The 12,710-nt window shown below is 42.4% G+C and overlaps 1 protein-coding gene across 1 annotated transcript in view; it reads right to left on the reverse strand.

The window, feature by feature from the left end:
- The window catches only part of PRKAR2A (protein kinase cAMP-dependent type II regulatory subunit alpha), an 87,357-nt gene that overhangs the window by 51,790 nt on the left and 22,857 nt on the right, over positions 1–12,710 (reverse strand). Inside the window, exon 2 of the mRNA XM_079963778.1 lies at positions 9,916–9,951. Within this exon, the coding sequence (XP_079819904.1) occupies positions 9,916–9,951 (36 nt within the window). The remainder of the gene's footprint in view (positions 1–9,915; positions 9,952–12,710) is intronic.

Genomic DNA, 12,710 nt, shown 5'->3' on the forward strand with positions numbered 1-12,710 from the left:
TGCACCCTGATCGCCTTCAACAAAATATTTGCTGAAAGGTCTAGAAAAACTATTTCTACAACCAGTAATTACCTTAAGAAGGCTCAGTTGCACTCTTATATTGACTGCATTGGGTGGATGTACCTTTAGAAAACTGAAACTGGTTAAGCATGGATGGGTTGGCTCTTTGCTACGAAGGGCCACCTGGCTACAGTGGAAAGTCAATCAAGTCCCAAGGGAAAGGCTAGACCATGGGTAGGCAAACTAAGGCCCAGGGGCTGGATCCAGCCCAATCACCTTCTAAATCCAGCCCGTGGACAGTCCGGGAATAGTGTGTTTCTACATGAGTAGAATGTGTCCTTTTATTTAAAATGCACCTCTGGGTGATTTGTGGGGCATAGGAATTCGTTCATATTTTTTTTCAAAATACAGTCCGGCCTCCCACAAGGTCTGAGGGACAGAGGACCGGCCCCCTGCTGAAAAAGTTTGCTGACCCCTGGGCTAGATCAAGGGGAGCATGTGCTGTTAGGTGCTTTCAGGCAGCTCCCAGCACTACCGTCCCAGGCAGTGTTTTTTGTTAGGAAGACTACGTGGACAAGACTGGTATATGCACTAAACATTGGTTAGCCAGGTGAAATTCTGCTATGGACCCACCCACAGACCAAAGGTTCTCCCCTCTCAGTGGTAAATGATTTCAAGAGATACCACAGGACATTTCGCGCTCTGAGGAGAAAGTATGCTTACTTGGAAAATCTTTGGAAATTTAAATAGGTTTGCCAAAATGAAAATGAGAGAAAGGTTATTCAAGGAAGTAGATGATTCATTACTTATTATAAAAATGTTTTGTTTTAATTATGTGAATTTCATACTTTTATCTTGATTTTAGTAATTTCAAATAATGCTTATAGATAGATTTGTAATTTCCAGAGATTATAAAAACTTTGTTTCACATTCTAGTAAAGTGGGTTAGATAAATGTATTAATATCACTAAACAGATGAAAAATATAATCATTTTTTATCAATAAGTAAAACATATTGAACTATATAATGCACTTAATATGTCAGTACTACATGTACTTAAATATGCTATGTTACTACTAACAGCATTTGGGGCATGTGCAACAGGAGAGCCGCAGAGACCACATCTTGCCCCAGGCCCCACGTTCCTCTCTGTGACGCTGCCGGCATATGCAAGGAAATTCACTGTTGAGCAAAAACATTTACGGTAAGTTGTCCCTTGGATCAAAGGTTAGAACAAAAATGGTCTCAATAGCAATTTTAACAGCTTTAAAGATTATCTTAGACTAAAGACAGCATAGAAGACTGAAGAAATCCACAATGTACTGACTCCCCCAAAGTACTGGTTTCATATGTTTAACATTCATTCTGACTTAGGTCAGTACTGAACGCAAACAATGGCAGGATTCTTCAGTTAGCCTAAAATATAGATTTAGTCTAGGCGGAAATTCTGGCTCAACTTAACTCCCTTGCTTTTAGGACACCAGCACACCTTGTTTAATTCAATTATATCCCAATTTAGTGTTTCTGAATTAATCTTTGTTCCAGCAATGCATACAATCAGGTTTGAAAACACTCTGTTCCCTTGAACTATTTTTAAAATAGTGTGCATCTGAAAATAGACTTCACCATAAGTAAGTGTGATAGTTTGGGGCAATGAAGTAGTTAACATCAATTTTTAGCAGGAAAATGGGAAAATTAAAAGCTATATAGATATTCACAAGAACTAGTAGTGCAATGTCTCATCTCCACCAGATTTATGCAAATACAGTGTGACCACACTTAGAATACTGTGACAATTCTGTCCCACATCTAAAAAATATATTGTACAGCTGGAAATTCTTCAGAAAAATTCAATGAAAACTATCAGGAGGCTGCAGCTACTCCTGTATGATGAAAAGTCTTGCTGTGTGGACTTTTCAATTTTCCATTTGTGTCCTATCTTTCTAGATTGTATTTTTTGTGACTTTCATGCTGCTCTTAAAGTCTTTTTTGGCTGAAGAGAATTAAAAAAAAAAATTTACCGTATTTTTCGTCCCATAGGACACTCCGTCCCATAGAATGCACCTACTTTTTTTTTGGGGGGGGGATAAAGGAAATTTTCCCCCCCCTTTATTTCCCCCCCAAAACCAGGTCGGGGAACAGTGGGATGGTGGCGCTGCGCCTCCCTGCTGTCCCCGGAGCTTGTGGGGCTGGCCAATGTCTGTCCGGCGTGTGGGGCGCTCTGCTTCAGGGCGCCACGCGCGCCGGGCGGCAGACTGCTATCCGCAGCATGGGGAGCCCTGCGGGGAACTCCTGCAGGGCTCCCCACGCTGCGGATGTCTGTCCGGCGCGTGGGGCGCTCTGCTTCAGGGCGCCCCACCCACCGGGCGGCAGGCTGCTATTCGCAGGGTGGGGAGCCCTGCGGGGAACTCCTACAGGGCTCCCCACGCTGCGGATGTCTGTCCGGCGCGCGGGGCGCTCTGCTTCAGGGCGCCCCGCCCGCCGGTCGGCAGGCTTGCAGACACCTGCGCGAAGCATGGGGCGTCCTCCAAAGGGCGCCCCGTGCTCCGCGCTGTCGGCTGCCGCCCGCAAGCTGTGCGCGCCTGGGGGAGTTCCCCCGGGCGTGCAAGGCTTGCGGACACCTGCGCAAAGCACGGGGCGTCCTCCAAAGGGCGCCCCTTGCTCCGTGCTGCAGGCTGCCTCCCGCAAGCCTTGCGCGCCCGGGGGGAGTTCCCCCGGGCACACAAGGCTTGCGGATAGCTTCCTGGAGTCTGGAGAGCGAGAGGTGTCGGTGCGCACCGACGCCTCTTGCTCTCCAGGCTTCAGCGAAAGCCTGCATTCGCCCCATAGGATGCACACACATTTCCCCTTCATTTTTGGAAGGGAAAAGTGCGTCCTATAGGGCAAAAAATACGGTATGTAAAAAATCATATGAAAATTAGCTGATACAGACATAGCATGTAGTATTCAACTACTGCATCTCATCAATGCAAGGATTTTCCTTGAGAAATGGGTGTATGTGCACTCTCCCCTAATCTGCTCTAAAGAGTTGGGGGAACCCTTAGGACAGTTTTTGGGACACACAGGGGGGAGAAGAAGGAGAGGAGATGGGGAGCATGTTTCATTGTACAAGAGCAAATCCTTGCACTGATGGAACTAGAGTCTTAGTGCTATGTTGATTCCTCCCACCATGTCCAAGACAACCCTGCAGATTTTCTCAAATACAATAAGTTACCCTTCATTCTAATACTTCTATTTATTGTTAGCTTAAATAAGGAAATACAAATTGTGGGGGTATGTAGCCACAGGTGTTGCTATTGCTGTACAGTATTATTGCATCTTTGCAAACACAGAACTGCAAAGTTTACCTGAAACAGACAGCAAAGATGGAAATCTCTTTTAAAAGAAGAAGTCAATTTAAGTACCAAAGAGGAATACATTAAATCAATTTATCTTCCTTAGGTTGTGCCTTATTCTACCTTTACTGTGGTGGTGGTGGTGGGGGGAATTCACGTTTTTAGAAGACACAGATTAAAAGATAACATGATTTTTTACTGCATGTTTAACAAAAGGCAAGCATCATTGTAAGAAACTGAAACGATCCTAATCCTAAACACTATTGACGAAAGGCAGCCAAATTAGGCGTTCAAATCCCAGAAAGCAATTAACTTGACAGCTGAGGTCTTCTTACACAGCAGGGAGACACGCACAAAAAACTGAGGGAGGTTTCTGAAAATTTCTAAGCATTGCAAGAAGAAGAAAAGGCGCTGTGCCTTCATGACTGCTGGCAGCCTACCCAACCTAAAAGATTGTCTGATAATTATGCTATATACAAGACCTGCAAATACAGCAAGGATGGAGAGCGTAAACCTTATGAAAGCATACAACATAAAAAGAGTTCACATTCTGGTGCCAAACTCATTATAATGCTACACTAAAGGTAAAGGTACCCCTGCCCATACGGGCCAGTCTTGACAGACTCTGGGGTTGTGCGCCCATCTCACTCAAGAGGCCAGGGGCCAGCGCTGTCCGGAGACACTTCCGGGTCACGTGGCCAGCGTGACAAAGCTGCATCTGGCGAGCCAGAGCCGCACACGGAAACGCCGTTTACCTTCCCGCTGGTAAGCGGTCCCTATTTATCTACTTGCACCCGGAGGTGCTTTCGAACTGCTAGGTTGGCAGGCGCTGGGACCGAGCAGCGGGAGCGCACCCCGCCGCAGGGATTCGAACCGCCGACCTTTCGATCGGCAAGCCCTAGGCGCTGAGGCTTTAACCTTTCGATCGGCAAGCCCTAGGCGCTGAGGCTTTAACCCATAGCGCCACCTGCGCAGTGTAGTGTAATGCTACACTAGTTCCGTTTAAATCACTGTCGTGTTGAATAGATATATAAAAACAATATTTGATTCCCTCCCCCTCTTTCTTTTTTCCTTTCTCCTTCTGTGATGGAACTCCTATTTGGGGACTTCCCCGGCTTTTTTCTGGCCCATGTAGGACCAGTCTGGATAGCTAGTCTTGGTGAAGACTTGACATTTTCACCCCCCCAAAAGTTTTTGATTTGAGTTTCCATTGAAATGAGGCTGTATTTTAATGTTTTAATGTTGTATTTTAATCTTGTTTTTAAGTTGTATTTTAATCAATTGTTTTTATATCGAGTGTTAGCAGCTGGGGAGGGTGGGGTATAAATAAATATTATTATTATTATTATTATTATTATTATTATTATTATTATTATTATTAAACTGCAACTTGTCTTGATGGTGTCACAAAATGAACTTTCAAGGCTGAAAAGAGAAGCCAACTCAACCAGGATAGTACCAGTATTGGTCTGCCCCCTCCCCCACACTTGGTGCCGTTTTGCAGACTGTCTACTGAAACATCATACTTTTCTCAGCTTAAATGTTAATAAGGCCTCATCTACACATGCAGCAGAGTAAGTTGACCCAGAATAGTACCAATTCAGATGGCAGATGGGAGAATGACAGTGCTGAATGCTTTCCCATGTAGAACAGTCCCTGAAAATAAAAACCTAGCATATTTGGAAGAGGGATGCTAGCCTAACCATTACCTTCTATGCTGTTACTATTTTTTTTGTTTTGTTTTTACGTATGTAAAAAGTGACCTTTCCCCATCTGGCATGATACAAGCCCATTCTTACAACTCAGAATTTTTTTCAACTCTTTCAGCTACATATGTAGAATATGCCTTCATTTGTTACTAGGCAGAAATGTAATTACCCATTTCTGATGCATGCTACACTGCCCTGTTGTTTGCTGGCACTTACTGACCTAGAGGCATAATTGATCCTGTTATAAAATGTAGGAGAAGTGTTGTTTTAAAGAGAAAGAGCATTAGCTTTCTCCTACTGCTCAACTGGAATGCAGTACTTAGCTGGAGTTACTTCAGGCTAAAAGCCCGATTCTGAACCCAGATTTTATTAAAATATCTGCCAATGTTGTTTACATACTTTTCTAAAAAGGGCTTCATGCCCTTTAGAAAGAGGAACCCAGAATTTGCCTGGGGAAAACAGAATGCCCTTTTCAAGCACTTGTTCCCAGCAGCTTGTAATTGTTTATAGCAGTCTTCTGGTGTCTGGTAGCAGGCACCAGGTTGGGGAAAGATGGTTTAGGGGTATGTCCAAGCAGGCTTGATAGCAAAAACTGTTTCTCACAAACTTAACAGCGTATACAGCCATTAAGTGACAGTGGCCTTATTAGGCAAATCACTGCCAGCCCTTACAATTACAATATGGGGACAAAATATTGAACTTTGGCAGCTTCAGTCAAATTGTTCTCTCTGAATTAGCCTAGCACCATGCCTCAATAAGAGCTTGCCATGTGTGAAGAATAATGCTGACTGTGATTTCTGCATGTTAATATTGAACTACCTTACAGGGTTATTCTAAAGTGTACATGAAGTGCTTTGAACTCTCAAAAGTCTTATGCAAATGCTAAGTGTTACTAATACTACACAGGTGTATGGTGTGTTAAAGGAAGGGCAGTACCTCTGGTGGGGGACATATTGTGCTCCTTCTGGGGTTGTTTGCCCATCTTTGGTCCCCACCCTGCACTCCACTCTCACCGGTGGCTCCTAAAAGCTGCCAGCATAAGATAGCAGCCACACCTCATGAAATGGCTTTGATGGCTAGCTAATCCAGGTGAGGGTAGCCAATGGGTCTCAAACCCTCAGTGAGTTAGGGACTTCCCTTGGATGCGAAGACAGACTCTGGCAGATTGAGTGGATAAGACTAATAGTGGGTCCAACGGTCAAGAAGGCAGTTACTGCACATGCTGTAGAGGGAAATGAGGGGCAGACAGGGCTTGTCAACCTGGGAAGGTAGCTCTTCTGGGAGAAGGAAAACTTAAGCCTCCACTGCCTTGTGGCTATACTCATTCGCAAGAAAGTTTGGGCAAGTAAACTCTGAGGAAAAATCCATACCCACTGCCATGCAGGACATCTTCAGTGGGGGGAAAGGCTAAGGACCGAACCCTTAAAAATTCTGAAGTGGAGTCCCTAGGATGGGTGGGTGGGATCTTATACACCACCTTCTGGCAACTCCTGCAGCCAAGCTGGTGCCAAATGTATTGCTCTGCTTTCCTCTGGAACACAGTAGTAAGGCCAAGAGGGGGCGGATCTTGTGGTCTGGGCAGCCCAGGATCTCCATACACCCTGCCCAGGCTTGTGCCCCAGAGAGGTCACTTTAGTGCTGCTAATGCAGCAATAGCAACATGGGAAACAACAGTTAAGAGTTACTGGTCTCTGTAGCCATAACAGGTGCTGTGATTCTCCAGCGCTTTAACAATGTAACATACAAAATCATAAAGAAATATGGCAAATTAATCCAACTACAACTAATATAAGGTGAAATCACGATATACACAAAAAGTTAAACAAAATCAGAAGATACTGTAAAATCTTAAATAATGCTTTGAGATTGACTGAAGTAATAAATATAATTAAACTTTAACTTTGGAATATTTATATATCTATAGCATCACCTAGTGGTATAAGAGGTGTTATTTTTTCCACAGGTGAGCCTAGTTCACCAAAGAAGAGAGGGTTAGCAAAGTTATGTCAACCATACAATACAAAGGGTTGGTGACAGAAGATTACATTGTTCAGCTATACTCATAAAATCTATAAAGTCAACTCATTCTGCAGTGAATTTGTCTTTTTTAATTTGTCTGTGTGCAGGTCTCAATTTATTTGTCAATTTTCCAAATACTTTTTCAAAATTGTTTACGGCAGTCAAATATGAACATTTACTTACTTTCTCTCTTGTGAGAAACATAATGAGGCCAATAACTACAGTCCACTGCCTCTGGAAATGTGAGTAAAATAGAGGTTTCCTGCACCTTCTAAAGAATCTGTGACATAGATGGTATCTGAAGAACTGTATGTTGAATGTTCCTACATCAGAACTCCTTGCTTGGGGGAGGGGAAGCATGTCTGGGAACAGGCTCAGAGTCAACCATTCTGTTTAACTTATGTGTTCAAATCTTTCTATTCAAATAATATTCATCAACTGCATTTCTGAAGATTCCTAGATTTTAAATGTTCAATATAACTGAGTATTCTAAGCAAATTTATGTTTCACTAGGCCACTGTGAATCTAACAGTTAAAAACATTCCAAACACTCACATACACTATCACAGATAAGAGATTAAAATAGTTTAGAGGACAGGTTTTGCCCCATAAAACTTGGTGTAAAAGTTTTATCACTTATAGCAATACAAACAACAGCTGTAGTAAAAGAAATTCAAGGCTGCAGAGTGTGGTTTATTTTGGAACATGAACATAGTAATCCCATGAAACCAAGACCATCCACTCACTGCAGCTTAGATCCTAAGAGACAGGCTTGTGAAAAGCCAATCCAGGATGCTTATACAAATAAGCGTTTCCATTCTGCATGTTAAATGTTAACTACATGCTATTAACTGCACTAAATCCCTGTACACACACACATACACCATATTGGGAACAGCAGAGCTGCCTTACTGCATGTCCCCTGCTGACTGTATCTTCCATGCTTTGGGACGGAAGGTCTGAAATAGGGAGCTTGCTCTACACAAGTACTCTCCCGATATAGTTTAGAACCCTGATTGCACACATCACTGTAAACAGTCCCCCTCCCCGTAAAGGCATGGCCACTTTGGGGGTGGGGATAGAGCCAGCAAAGACATGAAGGCAGAAGGACACTATAACAGCAAACATCACCTGTTCTTTGCTTCACATGATGGTGAACATTAGTGCAGGCAGCACTCCAGATAAATATTTAACTCCCCCAAACCCAAAGATAAGCAATAGGTATTGAAAAGCCACCAGCTAGGGGAGACAAGCACATTTCTACAGTGAAGGAAGTCCATATAGTACCTACTCTCTTGGGAGTTTGACGTCCCTGCTATACACCATGAAGTAGTCTGGATATGGCATCCAAACACTTTTCTAGAGCACATATAAGACATTCAGAGTAAATGACCAATAACCAACTGAATTGGTGTTATATGAGTGTTATATGAGCGTTGCTCCATGACATACCGTATTTTTCGCTCTATAAGACGCGCCAGACCATAAGACGCACCTAGTTTTTGGAGGAGGAAAACAAGAAAAAAAATCTTCTGAATCCCAGAAGCCAGAACAGCAAGAGGGATCGCTGCACAGCAAAAGCAGTGATCCCTCTTGCTGTTCTGGCTTCTGGGATAGCTGTGCAGCATGCATTCGCTCCATAAGACGCACACACATTTCCCCTTACTTTTTAGGAGGGAAAAAGTGGGTCATAGAGCAAAAAATACGGTAATTTTAGACTGCCTTTTGGACAGTTCAGATCTATTGGATTTGGCCTTTTTTTGTTTTTACATCTCATTTATGTATGTAAAGTGCTTCAGTAGCATTCTGCCCAGAAAAACAGAACTTTTTTTTTTAGATAATTAGGTAGATACAAGCCTATTTTGCTGGCATTCCATCATGGTTTCAACAGCCCTCACTGAGCTATACTGAAGGAAGCTAGGCAGCAAGCAATTTTTCAGCGGCATTGTAAGATGCTAGTTTCCATGTCTGCTAGTCCATACAGCCATTCAACTCAGCCCTCTCAAGGACACTCCGCTGCTTCATAACATTAACTATCCCCCTCCAAGAGCTCAGTGACATATTGCAAAAAATATGCTACTTTTAATTCTATTTTGAATTGATTTTTTTAATTAAAAAAAAACAAAGTATAAAAGCCAACTAACAAACTCCCTGATCAAAACCTCCAAGTCGCAAGCACTCCAGAGTTCATCTGCCCTGCTATCTGCACTCACAGAACATTTAACATTTTTACAAGGAGCTCATATTCTAGTTGGTCCTTTTCCTTATTCTCCCTCCATGCCACATGGTAGCAATTCCTATTAAAACTGTAAGCTGAGCATCCAGAACAGAGAGTTTGAGTTTTTATAGAAACATGGTACATGCATATGCTGCCCTTAAGCTGGCAACTTTTTTTCCTAATTTTTACAATAGTTAAAGCTGCCTATTAAAGAGGGTAGAGGGTACAGCTTAGTGATGGAGAACATGTTGTGTATTCTAAAAGGTGCTGTTTAATTCTTTCAGTTAAAAAAAAAACTGTCTTGGACAGCACTCTCATAAATTTTGCTTGGTTTGAATGAGAAACATTCAGTATAAAAACCCTTAATTACTTGGATAAATAATGTAAAATACAATATTGGTAGGGTATAAAAATAGAGAGCAACAATACAGCACTACACATATGATTGCTGCAGTAAGATTGTAAGACATTAAGACCAAGCTATTAAAAATATTACCTTTTTAGGATCACTGCTCTCAAAACATGCCCACAGAATTTGCCAACACAATATAAACATATATGCACACTGAGCTTTTTTTTAAAACAATTCTTTGACAATTGTTTTGAGTTGCGTTAAAATATGGAAAATCTTACCTGATACTCTTCTGTTGAATCTGTTGATAACAGGAGCTGCAAAAAGAGAGGGAAAAAGTCCAATAAGCTAGGAAAAACTTGGTTGCTGAAACTACTAAGAACACAATACCATACTTCAGTGGTTTTCAACCGGTGTGCACCCTAGGGTACCTTAAATCAGGCTTCCTCAAATTCAGCCTTCCAGATTTTTTGAGACTACACTTCCCATCACCCCTGACCACAGGTCTTGCTAGCTAGGGATCATGGGAGTTGTAGGCCAAAAACATCTGGAAAGCAGAGTTTGAGGAAGCCTGCCTTAAATAGTGGCCAGGGGTGCCGTGATCAACATTGGTCTCTGTCCCTCTTCTTTTCCCTCCCTCCTCTGATGCCCTCTTGCGTCTCTGCCTCCCAAAGGCTCGCACTGCTGTTTATTGCAGCACCCCGGCTATAAGCTCCACAGGCAAACGGTGCCTGGGATGTACCTCTCTTTGGGGCTGGGGTGAGGGGAATGGCAGCTCAGTGACATGGGGTGGAAGCAGCAGCTGCCCAGAGGACTCCCAAGGAGAGGAGGCTGAGGGAACACCCCACAAGGGAGGGTGTTTGAAAAAGGGTGAGAGGCTGTCAGCTCTGCAGGCAAGGGGTGACATAATTGGGCTCCTGAATGAGCCCCACAGGGGTGCTGCAGAAAGAATGTTGACTCAAAAAGGTTGAAAACCTGTGCCATGCTCTGAAAATACCATGCTCTGAGAACAGGAAAAGGGAAGGGCACACAATCCTTTCCCTGTTCACCACTTTCTGCTCAAAACTGAACATCACATATGACTGCTTTTTCTCATGCGGGATTCAAAGCTTTCGTTTCCCTCACAAATACATGAGCAGCTCAGAGTAAAATGCCATGGTGCAGCAGCACAACTGGACGACTTCATCTGCACCAGCTGCAACAAAACATGTCTCTCCTGTATCAGTATCTACAGTCATAGCCAGCACTGTAATTCTCCAACAGTTTGACTTCACTCGCAATGGCACATTCCTCTATTGTATCCTGAGACAGACAGATGCCAACAACTAACATGCTTAGATCCCCAAAAGGGAAAAAAGTGCCTAAGGGACTCTTGAGCATAATCATTATTTAATCCATACCCCCTTGATCATTTGTTTTCCTTTTGTCAAGATTTCCGTATGCATAATGGAACTTAAATGCTTTGCAAAGTGCTAGAAGTTATTTTTTGTTAAAAGGTAATCAGATGTGCACACCCGACTCTGCAACAGAAATATGAGAACCTGTTAGTAACTAGGGTTGAAGGCATATTTATCCCTTCTGTTAATTAACACACTAATGGGATGTTCTTTGTAAATTTTGATGTCCGTGTTCTAAGCATCCCAATCAATATCCCATACAAGCACATATTAATGGTATTTATAGAAATTCTAATTATAGATTTCAGTTGTTAAAAATGGGCTCTCAGTGAACGTATCTGTTATTACATGTTATTCTTCAAATCAGGCATCCAAGCAAGCATTTGATCCTTCCTCAGCATTCTCAGAACTTAATGCCTTGCTTCCATAGCTTCGGAATTTACATCATATATCAGTGGCAAACAAACCCGTATTTTCAAGAAGACATGTGCAACTGCTCGCACTTCTTAGTGCAACTGCACTAAAGCTACTACCATCAAGCACAACCTTAAATACTCACAAACCCTCCAACCAATATATAGTGGATGAATGGATGCACAATTTAGAGTGATCCAAAGCTTATAATGGAGCACACTTCCCCAGTTCTTTATTCATTTCTACACATATTGAGTATTCACATGGGGATGATATGTGGTAGACACAACTGGAAGTTTGGGAATTATCTTGGGTGGCTCAAAGCTTATTGTGGGGTCCACACCCTATTTTGTCCCAACTGGGCATTGTGTTATTTGTTACACTGCCCCTTAGTCTCTGCATTTAGAATGATCAGGCTTTGTTGTCTGTTATTATGCATTTATAGGTTGTTCTTATGTAGACTCCTGCTTAAACTCATTTCCCTCAGAAAAGGAAGTCTCTCCTCTGGGCTTGTTGCCTGACATTCTGAATTGCAGCCTGGAAGGCCTGGCATTCATTTATTTATTTATTTATTTATTTTTGCTTCACCTCAACCATACAATCTCTTTACCTTAGATTCAACCTTCCTTTAATCCTCCTCCAACAGCTACGTATTTGATCTTTTGCATTTGCTAGCTGTTTGCTATTCAAGCTGCATTAGCAATAAAGTTGAAGATAAGATCAATGTACTTGAAATGGTGAACTGGATCCAAATTTAGTTGCCTGGATAGATACAGTACAGTATAATGTGTGTTGTAGGAAAGAACATACCATAGTTCATTGGGTGTTACTGGCATGAATGTGTTATGCTTGTGAAGTGTCTTGTGCCCCAATGAAGCACTTAACTAAAAACAACATTTCAGTAACTTTTACAAGACACAGCTCTGGAAGTGTGAGTGACAACACAAAGCACCCTTGGTCTTGTACTTCTCTCCTGCTGGTGCTGTCATAAGCATGTCACTTCTCCTTGCTGCATGGCAGAGTTAGATTTATATAAACCATAACAACACACAAAAATAATTTAAGTGCTGTAGATCTATAACCAATTTTCCTTGCCCAAAATCACATTCAGCATTATTATTCACATATGGTAAGATGTTTTTGTCCTTGCTTTTACTGCAGCACAGTCAGAGGACAATTCAGAGAGGCAAACTACAATCTGACTGAAGCTGCCAAAGCAAATGTTAGCGATACTGTTCTAAATCTTGCATGTTTAACAACACAAA

This window comes from Podarcis cretensis (genome assembly GCF_951804945.1).
Source record: "Podarcis cretensis genome assembly, chromosome: 2".
Classification (NCBI taxonomy): domain Eukaryota; kingdom Metazoa; phylum Chordata; class Lepidosauria; order Squamata; family Lacertidae; genus Podarcis; species Podarcis cretensis.